Here is a 25,418-nt window from a genome sequence, read left to right as displayed (position 1 = left end):
AATAAACAAAACAAAGAACAATACAACATTATGAAAACAACATTATGAAAACACTATTACAACTAAATTACAACTTCAATGTTGGCATAGCTAGTATATAAAGTAAACTTGAGGTTGCATTGCTTACTGCACATTACGCACAACGCATGACGGATTTATGGATTTCTCGGCCTTATCTCAGTAAACTTTGAGCTTTACTAGCAGTGCTAGGCTTTATGCTGCTGTTGTCTGTGGTGGCGCTTTGCATAAATGGCAAACTGTTTAAGAAGTAAAAATTACTGTCAAGTGTTAAACATTTGAAAAGAATCTTAACTCTTTCAGTGGCACTCCCCGCCCCTCCCCTCTTGCATTTGTCTTTTTTGTCGGGCTCCATTGTGTTTTGATGTGTTTCCCTTTTGTGATTGGTCCTGTCTGCTGACTGCGTCTTACTCCAATCCCGATTGGTTTCCCTGTCTATGTACATGTACATGGTTATGCCTTTTCCCCTGCCCTATGGATTGGAAACCTTTCTTAGGATAAGCTTAAGAGGAGTTCTGAAGGAATTATTAGCGGGACAGATGTTTTTCAGTGTCTTGGCCTCAAAATGTACCAACAACTGTGATAGTTGGTACTGAGTCAGTTCACCCACCCCCCTTCCCGTCTTGTAATGTCGTTGTTGGTAGGCTACCTTTTATGGTCCCTGTTTGTGAATGGTTCCGGCTATTGTTAAACCACTGCTTACTGGATCCTGATGTTTTGTTTTTGTTGTTATACCCAAGTATTTATATTTTGCTGGTAATGTGGTTTCCCCATTGAACCGTTTCCCGGTAATCTGTATTGCGTCTGGCGCTTCAGCTTTTTTATAAAAAATATTACCATAAACCACAAGGGAAACTGTTCTTTGTTCAGCCCCCCCAAAAAAATAAAAATATTACCCACGGGGCAAGGAAACTGTTCTATTTACTTTCCCACTGGAAGTTCAAGTTGCCCAGATTTTTTTAACATGTAATGTTTTAAATGATTTTTGGTTGAAAAAAGAAAAATTTACTAGAGCGGGATTTGAACCAACGACCTCCGGTTTAACGTGCCGGCGCTCTACCAACTGAGCTATCTAGCCCTATGTTGGTGGTCTCCCAATTTTGTCAAAATCTTGTTACTGACAGGCAACCCCCGAACAAAGATATTGACAAAATTGGGAGACCACCAACATAGGGCTAGATAGCTCAGTTGGTAAGCGCCGGCACGTTAAACCGGAGGTCGTTGGTTCAAATCCCGCTCTAGTCAATTTTTCTTTGTTCAACCCCAAATCATTTTAAAATGTACCCAGTCAGTTTCCCTTGTGGTTTATTATTTGATATATGTATTGTTGTAATGTGAACTTTCTGGTGTACTATTATTATTAAAGGGTGGTGATCAGAGCTGGGTGTTTGGTCAGAAAAAAAGTAGAGTCCAGCCACATGCAAAAGAAAATTTAAAACATTTCTTTAATTCACATCTGAGAATGAAAACAATATATTGAACATTGACCAGGGCAGGAAGTACTGACTGGACCCATAGACCAAATTCTTCTTATTTTAGGAGCACTTGGCCAGGAACACCACAACATAGCACATCCTGCAATCCAGTGTTTTTTCCAAAAACATATTTTTGAAAATTTACTAAAAGGCATACTTTAAAACACACTCAGCAGACAATAAAAAAGAAAGAATCTAAATGGTCTTCTTAAAAAAAATCATTGTCAAGCAGAATTTCTGAGCTTCCAAAATTCGACCATATTTCATAATGCTGCTTAAGCACAAACAAGTACATTAACATTCTGCTCGCCATAGAATAAGGTTGCCAACCAAAATACCATATCACCATGTACCAACTTTGACTGGTATCCTGCTCATTGTTGCTTAGCAGAATATGTTTCAGCAATGTTTTCTGCTTAAGCAGGCCCTTTAGCCTGGTTGAGATTTTCTTGAAATTCAAGCTGTGGTATTTATGGGTGGAGACTTTGAAACAACTTGCATTCTGCTGTTTTTAGCTTCAACTTTGACATTTCCTAAACGCCTACGGTTGTTTTTTTGTCGCTAGCAATACCCTGATGAATTTACAGATTGAATTGAACCCTACAGCAGCTTTCAATAGTATGAAGTGTTTCGAGAAACATGATTCATGTATTTAAAAAAGATATCAATTTGTATGCCCCAAAAGTTTAATCTGAGAAGTGTTACTGTCAGATCAGAAACGGTTCTCAGATTTTGTATTCTTATTACAGATTATTCTTCCTGCATGGACACAATCGCTCAAGATTTCAACGATAATATATAAAAATTGTGACCTCCTTTTTAAAAGAAGTTTTCACATGTTAGTTTTGTTGTATATTAAGTCTACATTCATACAGGATTAAAACAATCGAACAGTTCCAAAAAAGGTACACTTTGCCTTTAACTTTGACATTTCCTAAACACCTACACACGGATTCTTCCGCACCAGTTTCCTGATGAATTTAACGATTTAATGAAAGCCCAAGAATCTAGTTTGGACTTCCTCTGTGGATAGATAAAGGTCACAGGTCACTAGGCCATTGACTCATGTATATGATGTGATCAAGCTAAATGAGTCGTTTGTCCGAAATTTTAATACGGAGAGACAAGCCCAAATAGGCCAGTAGGGGTGAATTTTCACATGTTTTTGTGAGTAAAGTTTAAAGCCAAAATATATTTTACATTGGCAACTCACTTCCTGATGAATAATATCAAAAGGGGTTAAAATTAGCATTGAAAGAAAATGCGCCAATGTTTGTTCAAATTAAACAACTAATGACTTTAAACGCCTTTTCTTAGTTTCATTCTTTTGTATATCTTGGTGTTTCTCCTTGCACAACTTTTGAAAGACATAAAAGAAGGTATCAGATTTGTGAACAGCATTAAAGCATATATATTACAATGAATACTCTATTCAAATTAACACAACACATTAAAAACGACTCTATCTGCTTGATTGTATCACATGATATGACAAATGTATCCAGGGGTCATTGAGAACGATGTGGATTTTAACCTGAATTGTCTCTTTCTTCTTTTTGTCTTAAATTCACTGCTTTATAGCCCAAAGAGGTGAGACATTTTCCTGTATCCATTTTTTTTTATAGGAGTTTGTGCTTTATCTGAAAATAAAGTAAACTTTTAATATTACAGATGTTAAATTAGCATTGTGGATAAAGAATACTATTTGGATTTTGCCCTTATGTGTGTAAGTACTGCCGTCGATTTCACAAAGAGTTAGGACTCATCTTATCTCGAGTTAGGACGAGTAACTCTTTCTAACTTAGGATTAATCTTAAGGTCTGCATGCTACAGTGCAGGGTATGGGACTCGTCTTAAGATTAGTCTTAAGTTAGGAAGAGTTGTGAAATCAACGGCAGGGTACTTTCCTAAGATTAGTCTTAAGTTAGGAAGAGTTGTGAAATCAACGGCAGGGTACTTTCCTGAGTTCTATGAAAAAAAATCACATATTAAAATTAATTTTTTTTAGTAATTTTATTCATGTCTGTAGATTATATCGGATACATTGTGTGTTTGGTCTGAGTTATGGTTTTGTCATAATAACCCAGTGTCAGGATGGAATAAGAGACTTGTGGGAATGCTAGGAACACCTGCCATATACCACATTGGACCCCTGCAGCTGATTTTACGAAGCACTAGGATTTATCCTATCTCGAGTAAAGACGAGTAACTCGCCCTAACTAAGGATGGCTTCAATGCGCCCTAACGTCTATGATTACGGAACTGTACTCGTCTTAAGTCCTAAGATTAATCCCAAGTTAAGAGTTTGGTACCCGTTCAATATTGGCTCTCATTGCGTGGTCTGCGCAACCCCTTAAAGATTTTTGACTGTATTAGAAGTTGTCTCTCCCTTCAATTTGAACTTTCAGGCCTACTGTACATCTTCATATGATGTACATTTTCATAAATAAATATTTTTTTAAAGTAAATTCCAAGACAGATTTAAATCATTACACACCAATTCAAATCAGTTATCGGTTTGTGTTACACTTTTAATAAACTCAATGTAAAAGTTCAGCTAACATTTTAAAAGTACAGCTAACAATTTTTGGTTTCTCTTTGCGTTAAAAATAAAGACGAATCGTATCTACGTAAATTGTCTAGTTTTTTATGACAGACATTGATAAGTGTAGAGCCAATTTCTACTTGATTTTAGGAAAATTTATATTTAACCCAATTTCACATCTAATTTTGTTAAGTATGTTCACCTAAAGGTAGCCGTAATTGTCTGATAGATAAAACAAGTACATGAAATAAGGGTCAGTGGTAAGCGCTTTTAGACAAACTATCTGTAAATATCCCCCAAAGTCTGCATGAGCTTTCAGAGCTACAACTACTTCATCAGATAAAAGCAGACGTTGCTACAAAAACTGGTGCAGTTTTTTGTACTCAGTAAGTCTGAAGGTGCTAGATACAGCAATTTTTTAGTTCACCCCCTTCTCTTAAAATAACAAAACAAGCTACATTGACTAAGTTTAATCCATTTGTGTCTGAGTTTCTGTTTATCATAGGTTATACACTATGCACCATTGAATGTTTTGTGTGGTTTGTTGTTTAACAGGTTTCCTGCCAACATTTGGACCGTGTTTTGTCAACTTCTACGGATCGACTCGTGAGTTCTCTGAGCTTCCAGACCAGTATGAGGATCTCAATATGGGAAAGGTAAGTAAAAAGCAATGGAAATGCTTCAACTTGCAACAAATTTAATTGTGCTCCTTAAAAATCCAATATTTTGGACAGCACCCAGTGGGAATGATACTTCATTCTTCAAAGGCGAGACAGTATTTCTTCAGTGATGGGCACATGTATAAGGGAAACTGGGACTTTGAAAGAGGCACCAAGGCATGACCAGGGGGCATGAACGCAATTGGCTACATGTATGTATGTAGTATGTATATTGCCTCTGTGATGTGTCGAGCCGTCATGGGGCACCAAGGCAAAGACCAGGGGGCATGGAGGCGACTGTCTTCATTACCTCTGTGATGTATCAGGCCTACAACGCATCAAGGCAATGGCCACCTGTCGATTTCACCCAACTCCTCCTAACTTAGGATTAATCTTGGGACTTAGGACAAGTTAAGATAGGATTAATCCTAGGGTTTCGTGAAATCGGCTGCAGGGACGTAAAGGCAGTTGTCTCTATTGAAGTACATGTATAATGCCTGCAAAGGGCATTAAGGCAATAACCAGTGAGCATGGAGGCATTGATCTCCAGTACTTTTTTTGTGTGATTTATCAGGCATTGCCAATCAGAAAAACAGCTATATTGTGCTGAGGATATGTGTCAATTTGTAAAAATGTATATACAAATATTAATATTAGTGATGGCTCTATTTTTTCATGCACATTCAGGGTGAAGGAGTTGCTTACCGTGGGCGTGTCCTGGTCAGCATCGACACCAAACTAGGCGAGCATCCCGAGGAACAAGTACAAGAAATACCGCATCAAGACGTCCTGCGCGTCCAGAAGTATCTACGCCGTCGCAAGTACCGCCTCTACGCCAGCTTCATCGACGCCACCATGGTCAGCGAGAGCGACGACCCCGTGGAGTTTGAGGTCAGCATCGGTAACTACGGCAACAAGCTGGACGAGAACTGTGCCCCGCAGGCGTCGACCACGCAGCCGACCAATGCCGTGTACGACGGTTGCCAGTTCTACTTCCTGCCGTGGGTTGAGAACAAGCCGTTGGTGGTTATCAACTCTGATTGGGAAGATATCAGCTTCAGGTTGGACACACTCAACATCGTACTACGCAAAGTGGAACGTCTGGTAAGTGTGTACAGGGAAGTGATACAAAAAATTCAACAACAAAATTAAATTTTTTGTTTTTAAGATTATACAACTGGGATCAAATTCATAACAAAAAGAGGATGAAACAATAGACAATATGCATTGACGTCATCCAGCCGCCATCTTACAGGGAAAAACGGTTACGAAACCATCGTGACGCATAGATTTGTATATTGCGGCGCACAGTATTGGCCAATGAACAACCTCTTTTTGACCTCTAGGTGAGGGCGCCGTACTGAAATGACGTCATGTGCATAAGGTCTATAGTGAACAACCCATCCCAGATTGCATCGTATGGCTTTAAAAACCAAAGATAAATGTATACATGTATAAGAAGGCTTCATCACTAATCGCAAGGGTTTTTTGTTTGCACCCACAAGCTTTCATGCTTTGCGCTCATGCAAAGTTCAGGTTTTTTTTTTCTTCAACAGCCTATCACATGGTATTGGCATGTTTGAATTGATGGCTTTGTCTTTGGCTTTGGCTGGATCACTGAAATCACTGTATTTTCCATGTTATCACTGCAGCCATCAGTCATAGCCGTAGCTGAAGTCATTTAATTTTGACGCGTCTATCATTTTTAAAAAAGTATTACTGGCATGTTTGAATTGACAACTTTGGATTTGGCTCCGGCCGGATCGCTGAAAAACGTATTCTTTCATCTAGCTGAAGTTGTTTTATTCGGAAGCCTCTATCACTTATTATTTTTATTTTTATTTATTTTTTTGGACAGTGTAGTGTTATGAGCAGGGGCTGTCCAGAAGAAGTTTTTTATAAATTAAAGAGCCAATAAAGGATGATCTCAATATTTCAACTATTACCTTTTTATGGCCAAATGGACATCGTAGATACAGGTTAATAACCATTTTAATTTCAAAATTTGCATTTAGTAACGAATAACTCGAGTCAAAAATGCACCCGGCCGTGCGGCTTTTTCAGCCGAGAGTCAAAAACGGCTTATCTATTATAATGACCTCTTGATGCCAGTGACGATATTCCCCTAATTGGCTTTGGCAAACCGAGGGCGCTATTTTTCACACCAAATAGCCGCCACTGACGTCACGATTCCTTTGTCGCGCAGGTTTGTTTGACCCGCGTTTTTCAGACATTTGGCTAGAAGCGTTTTTACCAATGTTTTAACCTGAGGTAAGAGACTCGTTACATTTTTTTTATGTTTCATATGGACTCCAGCTATTAGAAAACTGTAATAGCTATATATTTGAGATCATCCTTTATTGGGTGTTTAGAAACAATTATGAGGTGCCATTCAGTGATGGTTTTCTTCTGAGTGGGGAAGGATCCTTGTTAAAAGCACTGCACACTATTGGTAATTACTCAAAATAATTGTTAGCATAAAAACTAACTTGGTAACGAGCAATGGAGGGCTGTTGATAGTGTAAAATGTTGTGAGAAACAGCTTCCTCTGAAGTAACATAGTGTTTGAGAGAGAGGTATTTTCTCACTGAAATATTAAAAGATTTCAGGCCTGAAGCCTTTCACACCAATGTATTACGCTTCTGAAAGCATACAATTTTTGTTTTTTCTTTCATTATTCTCTTGCAACTTTGATAACCAATTGAGTCAAAATTTTCTTATGTTTGTTATTTGATGCATACGTTGGGATACACTAAGTGAGAAGGCTGGTCTTTGACAATTACCAAAGGTGTCCAGTGTATTTAACACAGTATGTGACTAATCACATATTTATTAATTAGCATAAATTGTGATGGTTTCTTACAGACGGCGAGCCTGAACAAGGTAAAGACTAGTATCAAGGCAGGAGCCCCACCAGCTGAGATCGCTGCCCAGCTCATTGGTATGATAGACGCGTTGGTCGCTGACTGCAGGTTAGTGTTTTATACTAGCTTTTTAAATATGCATCAGGGATTGGTATGATAGACGCGTTGGTCGCTGACTGCAGGTTAGTGTTTTATACTAGCTTTACCTGTTTACAAATATGCATCAGGGATTGGTATGATAGACGCGTTGGTCGCTGACTGCAGGTTAGTGTTTTATACTAGCTTTACAAATATGCATCAGGGATTGGTATGATAGACGCGTTGGTCGCTGACTGCAGGTTAGTGTTTTATACTAGCTTTACAAATATGCATCAGGGATTGGTATGATAGACGCGTTGGTCGCTGACTGCAGGTTAGTGTTTTATACTAGCTTTACAAATATGCATCAGGGATTGGTATGATAGACGCGTTGGTCGCTGACTGCAGGTTAGTGTTTTATACTAGCTTTACCTGTTTACAAATATGCATCAGGGATTGGTATGATAGACGCGGTGGTCGCTGACTGCAGGTTAGTGTTTTATACTAGCTTTACCTGTTTACAAATATGCATCAGGGATTGGTATGATAGACGCGTTGGTCGCTGACTGCAGGTTAGTGTTTTATACTAGCTTTACCTGTTTACAAATATGCATCAGGGATTGGTATGATAGACGCGTTGGTCGCTGACTGCAGGTTAGTGTTTTATACTAGCTTTACAAATATGCATCAGGGATTGGTATGATAGACGCGTTGGTCGCTGACTGCAGGTTAGTGTTTTATACTAGCTTTACAAATATGCATCAGGGATTGGTATGATAGACGCGTTGGTCGCTGACTGCAGGTTAGTGTTTTATACTAGCTTTACAAATATGCATCAGGGATTGGTATGATAGACGCGTTGGTCGCTGACTGCAGGTTAGTGTTTTATACTAGCTTTACAAATATGCATCAGGGATTGGTATGATAGACGCGTTGGTCGCTGACTGCAGGTTAGTGTTTTATACTAGCTTTACAAATATGCATCAGGGATTGGTATGATAGACGCGTTGGTCGCTGACTGCAGGTTAGTGTTTTATACTAGCTTTACAAATATGCATCAGGGATTGGTATGATAGACGCGTTGGTCGCTGACTGCAGGTTAGTGTTTTATACTAGCTTTACCTGTTTACAAATATGCATCAGGGATTGGTATGATAGACGCGTTGGTCGCTGACTGCAGGTTAGTGTTTTATACTAGCTTTACCTGTTTACAAATATGCATCAGGGATTGGTATGATAGACGCGTTGGTCGCTGACTGCAGGTTAGTGTTTTATACTAGCTTTACAAATATGCATCAGGGATACAAAAAAATTGTTTTTGCTTATAGGATGTGTGATGAGCTCTGTATAGTCGGTGCTTTCAAAGCCCTGTGAAAAAAAGTCCTATGGATATGTTGTGGCCAAGCGGATAAGAGCACCAGACTCACGCTCAGGGCCCAATTTCATGGCTCTGCTTACCGCCGAATTTTGCGCAATTTTCTGCGTTAGCTGTGTAAGTGTAAAATGGCTATTGATGCATGCACACATGCCAAAATTCCCCACTAACCCTTGAAATACGCTTGCCGTAAGCGTGGAATTCCCTGCTTCCGTAAGCGCAGATTCTTTGGGTTCGAGAGTGTGGGTTCGAGTCACGGTCATGTTGCTTGTGTCCTTAAGCAAGACACTTAACCATTATTGCTGCGTCCTTTGGGTGGGACATAAAGCAGTAGGTCCCGTGTGTTGTGCAATGCACGTAAAAGAACCCAGTTTTGCTCTATTGATTTGCTGCCTATTGCTATTCATAGAAAAATAAAGTCTTCGTTCGAGTTGTTTTCTCGTTTTGGATTTGCGCAAGACTTGCACAGTCTATTGCTGGATGGTATGATTTTTAAAAGTTACTTTAAATGATTTTAACCTATGTATGTACCAGGACTCCACTACCAGCTATGGACGCGACCAAAGACAAGACCAACATCCTTGACCAGCGTCGGTACGACACCCGCGTGGCTTGCATGAACACCATCGTGGAGGAAGCAACTAAACTGAGAGAGAATGCTACCGATGTTAACGAGGCCCTGGAAGAAATTCAAGGCTATCTTCACATTCTACAGGATTTAGCTGTGGAGGTAATTATATTTTACGCAACCAGGGGTGGATTTCACACAGAGTAGAGACTAGTCTTATCCCGAGTTAGAACGAGTTACTTCTCGTCCTAACTTAGGACTAGCCTTAAGTTTTTAATATCTCCTAGGACTAGTCCTCCTACATGTAACTCTTTGTGAAATTGACCCCTGGACCCAATTGTAAGTTTCTTTGCTAAGCAACAATTTGATGGGGTACCTGTTGCAACAAAGTAAACTTGATGGAATTTTGGCTGGGAATCAGTTTTTGAATTTTAGTAGCAAGATGTTTTCTGTGTACAGTAAGCTGTTGTGCTTACAGGCTCTATGAAATTTGGGCCCAGGTCCCAATTTTATCAGGCATGTGATTTGTCAGAATTTGTCCTGATATCAGGATTTTTCACTGATCTCCCTGCACCTTCAATAAAAGTTAATAAGATTAAAGGCAGTGGACACTATTGGTAATTACTCAAAATAATTGTTAGCATAAAACCTTTCTTAGTGACGAGTAAAGGGAAGGTTGATGGTATGAAACATTGCGAGAAACGGCTCCCTCTGACAGTCTGAAGTGCCATAGTTTTCGAGAAAGAAGTAATTTTCCACGAATTTGATTTCAAGACCTCAGATTTAGAACTTGAAGTCTCATAATCAACCATCTAAACGCACACAACTTCTCTTTCATTATTATCTCGCAAGTTCGATGATTGATTTAGCTCAAATTTTCACAGGTTTGTTATTTTATGCATATGAGACACACCAACTGTGAAGGCTAGTCTTTGACAATTACCAATAGTGTCCACAGCCTTTAAGAATGGCAAAAATGGCAAGAATGGCAAACCCGGAGTTGGGAAAAGATCCAGAGGTAGACCAAAGAAAAAGATGGAGGGATGATAAAAGTGAAGATTGCAAGGAAAACCCGGACCAGAAACAATAGATGGACAATAAAAACCACAGAATGGCCGCCCATACATGTAGTATAGGGGAAAGATCCAGACCACAGAAAAGAAGGAGGGATGGCATTGTGAAGATTGGAGGGAAGATCTGGACCAGAGCGTCTCAGAAAATGGCTACACGGAAGAGTCTGACAGAGGGCTACTTCCTGCAGTGTATGGATGATGCAGAGATGAGATGAAAGTTAATAATTATACTAATTGTCAACACGCTTTGTGATTTATTTCAGCCTCAAAACAGCATGCCCGATGTGATAGTATGGATGATCAGTGGCAGTAAGCGTATTGCTTTCCATCGTATACCAGCCTACGACTTGTTGTATTCCGCCAGTCACCCTGATGCCTGTGGTAAACTCTGCGGAAAACTCAACAGCATCTTCCTCAAGGTAAGAGTTGTACACAATTGGAACGTTTTTTTAGTAACTTAATAAATTTTTATGTTTCTATATGCACGCAATGTTATTTATTTTTCTTCTTGGAGACTAATAAACATTTTCTTATAAAATGTATGTCTTTATGTATAACTCCCAGTTCAGATTGGCGCGCCAGAAGCGCGCCAAACCAAATAGATAAGAGGCAACTCTAGGTCAACCCAAATAAATTTTGGTTTCAGACAGGCAAACTTTTAGATTGGCTCGGCTCATGATAAGATCGTCGTCTGAAACCAAGGCGCTCCAGAGTTGTTCTGACATTGTCTGAAAGACTGCAATAGTCGATCTTTCAACTTCTAGCGCATACAGTCGCTTCTGTTTCAGATGTCAAACTGTTCATGTAATTAATTCAGAATTTGGTTCGGCGCAACTCAGGAACGCCTGTCTGAAACGGGTGTTTTTCTTCTTGGATATCACCCTCTTATGTCTATTTGTACAAGTTACATTTCACCTTTTGAATGCTTACAATTTTTGATTGTGTACACGGTGTATCAGTTGTGGAAGTCAGCGGGGACTACATGTCTTTTTAAAGCACACACCTTTAGTGTTATCCACCATCGCATGTTAAAGTACATTGCAATGGGAGACTTTGAAACTTTGGGCAGCAGCGGGTTTTACCAAATAATATATAAATATTGAGTACAATTCATTTGCACATTGTCACAGAATAATATAATCGCAAGGTGGAATCCAGACTGTTCCATTTTTCGAGGTGAAGCAGAGTGAAATAGAAAAGCCAGATTTCATGGAGTGATTTTGTTCTGTGGAAATGAATGACCGAAATGCTTTCAAATTTTGGTTTTATACATAGAGTTGCATATAAGAACTAGAGGGCGCACTGGCCTATATACGAGCCCCGGCATGCGCGCAGGCGGCCATTTTCTAAGTTGACAAAACGGCCATCTCACAGCGTGTGTTTGTGCGGCCATTTTGTAAGTTGAACAAGCAGCATCGTGTGAGCGTTCAATAAAAAAAAACTCAAACGTGTATTTCATATTCAACGCGCATACAGAATGGCGCGCGTGTCTCCTTGCGGTCCCGTCGCGTTTGTGCAAGAAGCATCACCAGTGCACCCTCTAGTTCTTCTATATAACTCTATGGTTTTATATCACTCACAAAGATCCTTCACTTGAAAGTTGTTCACAATAGACACAAAGTAGACTTGGAAACTACAAGTCCATCCTACACTCTGAGAAAACTCTATGAAAAAAATGAAACCAGTCTTTATATACTTGAAGGACACCATGCAGACCAAATCTTATTTGCTGTGACGAAACTTTGGCTCTTTTGGAGGATCGAGCAGAAACAATTGTTTTGGGAATGACAATTGACACTGAAAAGTATCTATTGGAAAACAGTCCACACCGTCCTATATTTATATCCATATACGACGGTCCAACATTGTGGCAGTAAAGATAAAATAAAAGATGACACATGACCTGTGTTCCACTAATCAAATGACAAGGATCTATTGGTGACTTATATAAATGTCCGTAGTTCTGCAGCCGATTTCACAAAGCGCTAGGATTAAGTACGAGTAACTCGTCCTAACTTAGGATGGGTTCAGTGCGTCTATGGATACGGAAATGAACTTGATTTCAGTCTTAAGATTAATCCTAAGTCAGGAAGAGTTTGGTGAAATCGACGTCTGGACATGCTTATATATTTTTTTTTATAGAGCAAATGATTGACCCGGTAGTCTGCTGCCACCTAGAGGCCAAGAAAAGTCTCCCATTGTTTTTTTAGGCGTTACTGCGACTGACACGCATGGGTTTGTCCACAGATACATGTAGATATTCACAAATATTTGGTATTCTGCACCAATCATCTACAATGGTTTTTAATAAACCACAAGGGAAACCGACTGGGTAAACTTGAAACAATTGTGAACTTGAACCAAGCAATCAGTTTCCCTTGTGGTGTATTATTAATGACTAAGATACAAAATAAAATGTGCATACCCTTCATAAGATGATCCCTCTGCTGCACCGCTGAACAAAGACATTTACAAAATAGTAAGACCGCCAATATTAGGGCTGGTGTCCCCAGGAAACCTACCAGAAGAAGTTTGTACACAGTTTGCCATGTTGGGGGACAGAATCTCCGAGGGGAACAGAATCTCCTGCCACACCGAATAGCTCAATTTGTAGAGCCCCGGCACTTCAATCCGGAGTTCGCAGGTTCACATTCCACTCAAGTCAGTAATTGTTCTACCCAAATTTGTTTTGGCTGTTAAAATTTAGTTTGCATTTGTTTCACAAGCAAGGTCAGCATGTAGAGCACACTTTCCTTCTTTGTGATTGCCTGGAAAAGGGGTGTCTGTAAATAGACCCTTCCCATGAAATATGTAAATTGCACGTAGTGCGTGCGCACTAACGTTTTGGTTGGCAAAATGAGGGAACATCGCGCTGTTTTGTACACGGCTAATGGGTGCGTGACGCAGACGCGATTGCGTGTCTGCTTAGTGCTCAACTCTATGGCGTTTGCCAACCAACAGGGTCTGTACGCATGCGTGAATGTAATTAGCATATTTCATGGGAAGGGTCCATTGTGGCATATGAGGGAAACATGTACGGGTTCGTGTAGTTCAGTGGATTAGTACATGTAGTACATCATACTGTAGATAAGGTTAAGGAAAGATTTGTGTATCCTGCCAGCATTTTTTCACTACTTTTTACTAAAAGGAATATATCATTCGAGTAAATTAGATACTAAAGCCCAGTTTACACTTCCTGGGTACATGCGAATGCGATACAAAATGTTGACGTCACAAATTGGCAACAAATAATTCTGTTGAACTGTGTTCAACCCCCGAGTGTACCATTCGCTACAAAAACAGCCCAGTGATGTCAAAAAATCGCAGGAAGGATGAACCAGCTGATTTTAGGGACTTTTCGTTTTCGACGACGGATGGTTCTGCGACGGTTGTTCAGCTAAACGTTGTCGTTTTCAGCACAACGAAGATTCATCCCAAGTACTGTCGTAGAAATTGAGGGACGACCGTCCTCAAAGCCGACGCATGCGCAGATGACGCCAAATGTCATCTTTACTGTCGCAGAACCATCCGTCGTTGAAAACGAAAAGTCCCTATAATTTGAAAAAGTGGTGGTGCGATACAACAATTTTCCATCGCTAACACTGTTGGAAGATACATGTAGGGGTCGTGTAGAGGGGGACATGAACGTATCATTTATTAACCAGTTTCCCCCACCTACTAACAAAACAGGAACCAGAAACACCAGAAGCACCACCGAGGGCGCCAGAGCAGCTGCCAGCAATGGTAGGAAGAACGTGGTCCGAGACTAACGCCAGTCTAGTGACCACAATCATATTGCACCCATGCACTGCACATTTCATGAACCGCCCTTTTTTATTATGTATGCCAATAACATGTCTTCTAATTCCCCCTTGTATAGACCCTTATCATGGTGCGGCCATCGTTGTTGTCAGGTTCCCCCGTACACACAGTGGCTATGACAGTTCTTATTCGCGTTTCACATAAAGGAACCAGACTATAGTTTCCTTTCAAGCCTGTGTTTGGGTTAGGCCATGTTCAAAGCGGCGACTTCGGCTTCAGCTACGGCTAGATCAGGCGCGCCTGCCTATTCTTCAACACCAGCAGCGCGCCGAGCTAGCTGTAGATATAGCCGATGTCAATGTTTCTGACACAGCCTTATACTGTGTTGAACGAGGGAATCAAACAAGATGGCCGCCCTTATGATAAAGATCTATTGCACCATGACTTTTTTCCCTGATCTGTGCTGGTACTTTTTGGTCAGTTTAATTCCTGCTCCTGGTCTCATTGACAGGCTAGTAATCCTACTAGTAATCCTAAGAGCCCAGGGCCCAATTTCATAAAGCTGTTAAGCAGGCAATACTGCTAAGCAAAAATGAGTGGGCACCAGTTGCAACAATGACATTTTTATGGAGTTTTGGCTGGTACCCAGTTTCTGCTAAGCAAGATTTTTGCCAAGCTTAGCACATTTGTTTGCTTACAGGCTTTGTGAAATTGAGCCTTTGACCCAATATCATGGCCATGCTTACCGCGGAATTCTGCGCGTATGGCTACCTTAAAGCGCAATTCTTTTGGTAGTTAGCGCAGAGTTTCACGGTAAGCAGCGCCAAGAATCCAGACTCAGTTCTCCATAATAGCAGTGACTGTTTAAATGGGTTTGTTAAATTAATGCTAAACCTCACTCAGTCTTAGGGCGTTTGAGTGATTGGAAATGCTAATTTTTTCAAAAAACTACCAAATGGTTTTACAAACTGTGTATTTGTTGTGTTGCTTCAAAAAAGTTTCACTCCCTCTGAGAAAGGTTTGAATTAATTTTTTTTTTAAACACCCAAAAGAACAGGTATTTATCATTTATTGCATGAAAAGTTCTAAAGACAGCTCCCTATGAGGTGTACAAAACCTTATTCCCTATACCTGTGGGTACAAAAACATTTATTGCATGAAAAGTTCTAAAGACAATTCCCTATACCTATGTGTACAAAACCTTGCGCTGACAGCATCTCTCAGCCATGAGGAGTTGCGGCGTGCATCACTTGCATGTTGGTCTCCCTTCAGCATCTGAAGTAATTGAGTGACGAAAGCGTCAAGGAACACGAAGAACCTTTTCTTCATTCAAACACTATCTTCAAGCACACTTTCAGGACTTGAACTTGGCTCTTGAACTTCGGGGCACAGCAATTTCCCACTAGTAAGGGGCACCTCTATGAGGAAAAGATAAATTTGTATAGGAAACTTGCACAGGGCACTACTACAGCAAAAGCACAGGGCACCACGGCAAGTGCTGTGGGTTATTTCCAGGCCTGCACTTGGTTTTTAATTTGTAATTCTATCGAAGAGCTAGATACATATTGACTAGAGCGCTAGAGCTTGATTCAAAACGTATAGAAATGTGAAGGCTTTGCATTATACCCTCATCAGTGAAAGCTCGTACATTAACTGATTGTGCGTTCAAAAAATAAAAATGTGCATCCCTAGTCCGCTTCCCAGGTTGTATCTTGAATGTGGTTACACAAGTTGAATGGCTTATGACTGTCGCCCCCAAACACAGAAATTAACAAAATAGGGAGACCGCCAACTGGTAGAGTGTCAGAACACTAATCTAAGGTTGTGGTTTCAAATCCAGTTCTTGCCAAATTGTTTGTTTTTTGTTTTTTTTCACCCCCAAATTTGATTACATTTATCCAGTCACTTTGCTCATATGGTTTATGACAATTATGTCAGTAGATTCATAGGTTTTAAAATGCGAAGAATAGAGACGTAAGGTGGTCTATAAAATTGGGCCTAGAATAGATGTGAATTGAGGGCCTAGAATAGATGCGACATCTGATTCTTGGACGAATCTCCCTGATTGCAAAATGCAAGTTTTGGCAGCTCTGCATATAGACGATGTGACCTATATTTACATTCAGACCGCCCTCTGTTGACAAAACACTGTACACGTTATGTTTCGCCAGGCAAAAAAGACGCTTAGTCATGGTAAGATTGCGTGTACTTTCTAGCTGGCTGCCAAAAACACAAAGGTTTTGCCCGACGGTATGCGCGCGAATCATGTTATGATTTTCGAGTGACGTCAGAGGTCACATCATCTATATATTGTAGAGTTTGTACATGGACATGAATGCACCCATGTTGCTTACTACACAAGGCAAGTTAGTGCTCTAGTCGGTGTTAAAAGCTATTACATGTAATTCAGATTACACACACAGTGATTTTCCTATGGTCAGATGGTTGGCATCTTTAAAGGGTCTGGGTACTTTTTACACAATGGCCACAGATTTACATTAAACTAACACAGTTTGAAGATAATGATAGTAGAAAGCTTCCCTTAAAATATTACTTGCCGAGGTGCTGTAGTTTTTTCGAGAAATGAGTAGAATAATGTCACAAACTGTTTCACCATCAAACAAACTTGATTTCCTTGAATTATCTTTCTCAAGTTGAAGGAATGATAAGTAAAAGGTTCCATGTCATAATACAGGTTGATTTGTTTGAGAATTACTTATCTATGCCGATTCATACTAACCCCAACTCCCCCTGAGTAGTTTACTAGGATCCTTCCCCCACTCTTACACAATCCGAGAGCTGCCAACTCTCCAATATTCTATAAGAGATGTTTATTTTGTATCAGGGATAAATAATATTAATTTTGGTTACACCGATGTGTATTAGCACTGTATACTCGGTACTTTCCCGAGTCCTGTGAAAAGCTATCACAGGCATTATACTCGGGTGGGATTCGAACCCACGACCCTTGCAATTCACAGGACTCGGGGGGAAAATACTGAGAATACAGTGCTAACACACATCGGTGTATGGGTAAAAAAAAAATATAGAAAAATAAACCAATCTTTCCAGGAAAATCTGAAAATTTCCCCTAAATAATTCCCTAATTGTCTTCCTGATTGCAAGATGCAAATGTTGGCAGCTCTGAAAACCCAAACTGTTGGACTCTGATTATCATTATGGTGGTATGCCTGATCCCATGTAAAGCATGATTAGTTTATTAGTACAGTCCTCAGTCCAACACCATTCAGTAACTCAAAACCCAAATTGTTGGACTCTGATTATGGTGGTATGCATGATCCCATGTAAAGCAATCAGTATACTAGTACAGTCCTCAGTCCAACACCATTCAGTAACTCAACACCCAAACTGTCGGACTCTTATTATATGGTGTTCGAATGATCCCATGTGAAGCATGACCAGTTTACTATACTAGTGCAGTCCTCAGTCCAACAGCACCAAACAAAACATGCAGTTGGATTTTGATGGGTTCGGTTGAGTAGAATTAATGACATGATTTGTGGGACCCTTTGGCATGCCTTTAATTGAGATTTTGTTGTCATGCTTATTAACCTCGGTGGCTCGTGATTTATTTATTTACTTTTAACCATTCTTGTGTGACAGGAACCTGCATCTAAGACGTTTGTGGAGCAGTCATGGATATTAATTTTGATATTAACATATTTTGGATTATGATGTTCATTATGAATATTCATTTTTCCCATTAACATATTGTGGATGACAGGTATTCTAATTGTGTTTGCTATAATAACATTCAGTGCCTGGTGGAAGGACTTTAAGCCCTTACGCTGAGTTAGGCTTTATGCAATATATGAACCAGCAGATGGTCTGGGTGCCAGACCTTCTCGTTTTGATTTGGCATGATTTTCTCAGCGAGAGGGCGCTATCATTCACGAACTGCTGTCACAACATGGATTGCCTTGCGACGAATAAGTTCCCAAGATCTTCTCGAGTGGGTGGTTGTTGTGTTTTGGAGCAGCTCTTGGATGACAGCGCCCTCTTGCAGGGAAATTTTGTGACATATCAAAACGTGAAGGTCCTGCACCTACACTTACCAGCAGAAAGTTTTAAGCAATAAAATGACTACAGTCAGTCAGTATCCTAACGCTCAAATGTTTGAGTTATGTATTTGTCATTCCTATGTTGAACCAAAATGGACTGCATTGACGTGATAGGATCTCCAATGGAGTTTTCCTTGAAACTCGCATTAGATCAATGGATCAGTTTTTTGGAAAAAAATACAAAATCAACTCTTTGCAAACTGCGTACCACCAAAAGGACCTGTGGTATAAGCGCAAAAAAGTCGCAAGGTCCTCTCATTTCAACTCGGTCTTTCTGAAATGGTTTGGAACTTTCTGCCAGTAACATTTGCTTCGCGTTCTTTTGCTGGACATGTGACAATAAACATAAATTTTACATGTATGTGTATTCATAACACTCAAAATTAACCCGCAATCTTTTTAAAATATAATATTTCTATGAACCCTAAACTGCATTAGAATAGTAATCAACATGGAAATATCGAACCATAGGAATGAACTTTCCACTTACTAAATAAAGTAACTTTCTAATATATATTCTGTTCTTTATAATAAGGGTTTTTAATTTAATGAATTATATCACTCATTACTAACGGGCCTGGAATTACATGAAGGGCCATGGCTTCATTGCCCCCAGTCTTGGCCTTTGTGCCCTTTCAAAATTTTCTTAAGAGACATTAGAATTTTCAATGAAAATGGCCTTGCCCTCTTGAAGATGAACTCCAGGCCTGTATTAATGCAAGGAATGTTTAAATAATATATATTTTATAAGTGAATAGATTTCTATGATTTTTGCATCATTCCTGTAAACACAAAGAAAGTTTGATTCTTTCCTTCCAACTCATGCACACTTACAGACTTGATTCTTTTCAGTCTTCAACCACCAACATATTGGGCTGTGTCCGTATTGGCGGTTACAGCTTCGGCTACGGCTAGCTTTTCATGTCATCATGCATTGAAGTTTATGTATAGAACATCCTTAGCTGTCATAGCCATAGCCAATAGACAAAACTGAAGCCACCAATTCAGAAACGGCCTCAGGCTGTGTCCACATTGACGGCTTTGACAGTGGCTTTGACCAGCGCCCAAATGCATAGAGCTGCTTAAGTAGAAAATTACGCTGAACAATTTCCTACTTAGCAGAAATGAGCAGGATACCCTACACTTTCCATATGACATGGTATTTTTGCTGGTAACCGTAATCTGATAAGCATAATGGTGATGTGCTTAGCTGCTTTTTGTGCTCAAGCACAAACACTAAATGCTTACCAGAATAAGGTTACCAGCCAAAATACCATTTGACATGTAGTATCATCTGTGACTGGTTCCCTGCTTCTTTCTGCTTAGCGGAAAAATATGAAGCAATATTCAGTGCTTACATGTACAAGCAGCTCTATGACATTGAATCATTGAAGAGGCATTTAATCAGCAACGATGTTGTTTCAGCCAATGGTCATAGCCGGAGCTGTCGCTACTCGATTTGGACACAAACTTATTCAACACCTCCAACTTCTCATCAGCACTTAGTCCTTAAAGTTACGTGAAATCTTTCTGAGGGCTAAAAAAAACTCCTGGGCTTACACACATTGTGTTTGTCATAGACACTGAATTTAGTGTGGTATCTGATACCCCCCCCCCCCCCGAAACACAAAAAGAAATAAAACTTACATGCTGCAGTATACATGTGCTTGAGGTTTTCTAGAAAAGAAAATAGTGCAGTTTGTGAACGCGTGTAGGTGTGTTAATGCAGTGGCGTAGGGTACTCCCTAACTAGGCAGAATAGAGCTAGACATTTATACAAATGCAGGCATACTATTAACTTTCATCGGATTTAAGATGTTCTCAGAAAGTCAATGAGATAATTTGATAATTTATACAAAGGCTATGCAATATTTAGTCGCTCCTTTTACTCAATCAAATCCTTTTTTTTTTTTCGCATGAGGATCAAATGAAGCTTTAATCTTACAGAATTGAGTCTTGTTGATTGATAAATTTTGTCGGATAAAAAAGACAAAATTACAACACACAGTACCCAAATAAAACACAAGTTCATACATTGCCTTAATAGTTCATCCCAGCATAAAACCCAAGAAAATCAGTGTATCTCCATGGGCATCCATATAAAAAAAAGCAGCATTTGAGAATGAGTATTCCAATTAGAATTTTAGAAAGAATGAAAGTTAGGAAGTAATTTTGGGAAATCAATCAATCATTCAATCAAAGTAATTTATATGGCCCCAGTATCCATACATATGTTCAAAAACGCTTTTGACAAAAAATCTATAACATAGAACATGCTCTTGAGTACAAATGGGTTTTCAGTCGCTTCTTAAAAATGTTCACATTCGGTGAAGTTTTAATGTCCATAAACTTGGGATTCCTAGTTGATGATTTCTAAAACTTACCGCCAACGTCTCTTCTTTGATATTTCAGATTGCGTAAACTTACCCCCAACCTCTCTTCTTTGATATTTTCAGTTTGCTGGTAAGAGTTCCATGAACATTGGAGCCAAGAAGATTCCGGCCATGTTACGTATGAAACTTTGGCTGGGACTGGAGGGAGACTCTGAACAATTCCAGCTGGGAATGACCGACGCTTCCATCGCCGTCTTCGCTGAAACCGTGAGATTAAGAAAAATGAATAAAAATAAAAATAATAATGCTGGGTTCTTAAATAGTGCTTTGTTACACCCCTAGGGTGTATCAACGCGTTTTTTTCTTTTTTTTTCTGCAAGGTATGTGGAGCTACGTTCTGAAGTATAAGATATTCCTTCCATAGAAATATAAAAGCATGTAATGGTTTACAAGGTGCTGTAGCAATTTGCTGTTGATCAAACCAGAAACAACTGGGCCAACCCTTTCTCTTTACAATAAGGGCACAAACGTAGAGTTTACACAAATGCTTGATTACTCCATCATCACAAAAAATTGAATTTTGATTTTTAGTTATTTCTTTTGACCCGCCCACCCACAATCTTGAAAGAGAGTTGAAATTGTTTAACATTGACTATTGTGATTGACCCCTGATACTACTACTAATAATAATATTTACAAAGCGCCTCTTAAAAAAGCGCCTCTTAATAGTTTCAAAGCTGTACCAAGGCATCTACGAATAATCAAAAGTTATAATAACTTAGCATTTAAAATCAAATGAGTTTTTGAAATGGCTTTGAAGGATTCAAGAGATGATGCCTGATAGATGTGAAGAGGTAGATTGTTCCAAAATGTAGGTGCGCTGACTGTAAATGCTCATTTGCCGTACCCCGTGTAGGTGTAGGGTGCAGGGGACACGTAGAAGAAGAACGTAGATTGCGAGAACTGTGGGCTTTCTAAGAAATACAAAATATCTGTGTTTTTGTTTGTTCTATCACAGTATGAGAATCAGATGAGCATCCTTGGCAACTGGACAAGCAAAGCCTTACCGAGACCAAAGTTCTCTGATGTAACCGGCAAGGTAGGATGAGATTTTTAAGACCATCAGATTAAGTTCAGATACAGTTTATCCCCAGCTCTCTAATAGTGTTCAGCCCTCTTAAAGGTTTTTAGACCATAGGTTGCGTTCGCTTAGCAATCTTTCGCCTAGTAATAGCTTGGAGATTTGAGCCATGAATAATGTGTATTGTTTTCTGATGTATATAGATCAAGTTGAAGAAGGAAAGCTTCAAAGTACCAGAAGGATGGCGCTGGGAGGGAGACTGGTTTGAGAGCCCAGAACTCAGGTAAAATTGGTTAATTAAATGCTTTATTTCTTTTGGTAGTTTCCAGATTTCTGATAGCTATTTACTCTACGCAAGTAAAGTGTAGAATAACTCTTGTTTATAAATATCACACCCATGTAGCTCCCAGTCATTTTATTTGGTTAATTGTAGGTTATGTGACATTTTATTAATTAATCTTAGCAGGTCATGTGACATTTTATTAATTAATCTTAGCACATGTTCAAATGTGAAGTGAAAAAAAAGTCTCCCTACCTACCAAGCCTCCTTTTTTCCCAGCATGCTACAGAAAACAAAACTACCGCACTACATGTATTTGTGTCTGCCTTATTTGTATCATAATGAAATCTATGAAATCGTTGCAGTACCAGGGCCTTATTTCATAGAGCTGCTAAGCACAAAAATTTGCTTAGCACACATCAGCTTCAGACTATTCACTAGCAACATGAAACAAATGGAAATTTTGGTGGTAATCCTGTTTTTATCAAGGATGAAATTTCATGCTAAGCAAATTTGTGTGCTTAGCAGCTCTATGAAACTGGGCCCTGCTGCTAGGGATTCAAACTTTCTTTAGCCATCATGCAAGCTCTGTGTTCTAGTGGTAAGACATCTGCTCTAGCAATGCAAAGGTTGTTGGTCCAAATCCCACCTGACTGCTCTGTCTACATGTATGTTGTTTTTTCCTGTGTTTTTTTTTTCACAGAACTCAGTACCCAGTATACAGGTCTTAATACACATCAGTGTAATAAGGGCAAAAACAATATAATTATGAAATTTAAATTTTTTTTTTTTTTTTTTTTATCAGTCTGTTGTATGACGCCGACGCTGGGATGTCCAAGTTCTTGGAGGATGTGTACGAACATGAATCCAGAAACATTCCCGGTGGCTACTGGGGACAATCCTCCGTTCCATTCACCAATGTGGTAAAGTCAACATTTATACTTCTTCTTGTAGATAGGGCAACATTTGCTGTTACTCGTGTTACATTGGCCTCTCCCTGTCGTCAGAATTCTCATGCAGAGATGATGGGGCCGATTTCACATTTGTGGCGTGTCATGGCCGAGCAGTTAAGGGCACCGGATTCAAGCTCTTGTGTTCGATCAGCAGAGTGTGGGTTCCGATCCCTGTCGTGAAAATTGCTACGTAAAATTTGGGAGGTAGTGCTTTCTGCTCTACCAGCTAGACTTTGGATTGATGATACCCAAGCCTGCATCCATATGGACTGTAAAAGGGGTAACCCTGTTTCAGCCCTAGGAGTAGGTGGCAACGGCCTCTGGAGAAAAAAAAAGTTGTAGCCCACACCTTGAAGTGGCCTTCAAGCCTTGTGTGTCTGGTGACGTGCATAAAAGATATTTATATATATATATATAACAATTAAAAAAAAAACCTGTCACTCATGTTACATTTATCACTGATATCAGACTTCTTGTAGATAGATAATCAGAGCAATTCCACCGTTACTCCCACTGATATCAGGATTCTTGTAGCTAGTTGAAATGGGGTTGATTTTATTGTTACTCACATAACCCTGATCACAGATATCCGAGTTGTTGTAGACAGGGTTGTCACTCGCATTACAGTGGCCACTGAAATAAGGATTCCCGTACATGTAGATGTAGATAGGTAGTATTGGCAATTCCACTGTTCATCATATTACATTGACCGCTGATGTCCAAATGTTTTTTAGATAAACTCTGAGGCAATTTCACTGTTACTCCTGGTGCATTGATCACTGATATCAGAATTCCTGTCGACGGGTGAGAGTTTATTGTCATCACAGCCCAAGCCCTACATGTATACATGTACATGTATGTCATCAGGTGGCATGGTTGGCTTGTGCAAAAAGCGCTCGCCTCTCACCAAGGTGACCCCAGTTCGATTCCCGGCCAGGGCCCTATTTGAGTTGAGTTGTGCGTTGGTTCTCTGCTCTGCCAGGAGGTTTTTTTTTTAGACCATCCGGTTTTCCTCCCTCGGGAAATCAAACATTTTCGATTTTGGCTGTGCTCTGTGGTCCATAATGGGTTGATTTGGCTGGCAGCCAAAGGCTGATAGCCGTAGCCGCGTCCTTCGCAATTCAGCTCTTAGCTGCAAGTAAGGATGATTAGCCCCCCCAAATTATTATTATTTCATGCCGGCAATGACCCGACCTAAACTATGATTCTTGTGATACTCTTAACAGAAAGGAGACGCTTGCGGAGCCCGTGAGGAGATTAAACCACCAGAGGGCTGGGATTGGGAGGATGCTTGGGCACTGGACATCAACAGAGCAGTGGACGAGGAAGGTAAGATTGTGTTCAGCCCCCTTTCACACTAGTCTAGTCCCCTGGGGCATCCGGTCCTTTCACACTTGGATTGTAATAGATGTTAAATTTGCATCGGGGATAAAGAATATTAATTTTGGTTTTTTACCCATTCACCGATGTGTGTTAGCACTGTATACTCAGTACTTTCCCCGAGTCCTGTGAAAAAATATCACAGGCATTTACTCTGGTGGGATTGGAACCCACGACCCTTGCAATTCTAGAGCAATGTCTTACCAACTAGACCACTGAGATTGCCCGGTAGCTAGACACTTAGATTGCTTAAGCAAAAAAGTTGCTAAGCACAACAAAATTATACTTATCAGAATTTAGGTTACCAGCTAAAACACAATGTTGAGCAAAGATATCTGCTTATAAAAGCAGCTCTATGAAATTGAGCCTAGATGTACACCGGCAAATTGGCATGCCCCGGAGAATAGCGACATTGCTCTGGAGTAGGGGGAAGCAGTAACACTGGGGAATTCTAGAAACATGCAACGAGACCCCTGTGTGTGTTCATATAAAACAGTTTAGACGATAAAACTGACCCCCGATCCAGTAAAGATTCTGAGCTACAAGTCCTGCGGCCTTGTGGAGTTTCCACCAAAATTTGAGCCCCATGTGAGACCAAAATTGGGGAGGTAGTGCTTTCTGCTCTACCGGCCAGGCTTCGGACTGATGACACCCAAGCCTAGGACTGTAAAAGGGGTAACCCTGTTTCAGCGCTAGGAGTAGGTGGCAACGGCCTCTTGACAAAAATAATTGTAGCCCACACCTTGAAGTGGCCTTCCGGCCTTGTGTGTCTGGCGACTTGCATAAAAAAATAGATTAAAAAAAAATATATAAAAGAAACAATGAAGATGACATATTGACATGTAAATAATCACATTCCGCTAAAATGGCATTATACAAAACATTTCTGAAT

At 39.9% G+C, this 25,418-nt stretch overlaps 1 protein-coding gene across 9 annotated transcripts in view; it reads left to right on the top strand.

Moving 5' to 3' along the window:
- The window catches only part of LOC139941124 (myoferlin-like), a 146,151-nt gene that overhangs the window by 41,192 nt on the left and 79,541 nt on the right, over positions 1-25,418 (top strand). For 8 of the 9 annotated variants that reach the window (XR_011786540.1, XM_071937564.1, XM_071937563.1 and 5 more), the window contains 11 exons: positions 4,594-4,694; positions 5,385-5,801; positions 7,563-7,669; positions 9,549-9,744; positions 10,919-11,074; positions 14,346-14,399; positions 20,956-21,099; positions 21,851-21,931; positions 22,117-22,196; positions 22,999-23,116; positions 24,373-24,475. Coding sequence is in view for 8 of the 9 variants with exons in the window: in XM_071937564.1 (XP_071793665.1) it covers positions 4,594-4,694; positions 5,385-5,801; positions 7,563-7,669; positions 9,549-9,744; positions 10,919-11,074; positions 14,346-14,399; positions 20,956-21,099; positions 21,851-21,931; positions 22,117-22,196; positions 22,999-23,116; positions 24,373-24,475 (1,557 nt within the window). In the remaining variant the exon portion in view is untranslated. The remainder of the gene's footprint in view (positions 1-4,593; positions 4,695-5,384; positions 5,802-7,562; positions 7,670-9,548; positions 9,745-10,918; positions 11,075-14,345; positions 14,400-20,955; positions 21,100-21,850; positions 21,932-22,116; positions 22,197-22,998; positions 23,117-24,372; positions 24,476-25,418) is intronic. The other variant, XM_071937566.1, reaches the window with a different exon arrangement.

Source organism: Asterias amurensis, chromosome 8 (assembly GCF_032118995.1).
Source record: "Asterias amurensis chromosome 8, ASM3211899v1".
Classification (NCBI taxonomy): Eukaryota; Metazoa; Echinodermata; class Asteroidea; order Forcipulatida; family Asteriidae; genus Asterias; species Asterias amurensis.
This window is presented reverse-complemented; position numbering and strand designations above follow the sequence as displayed.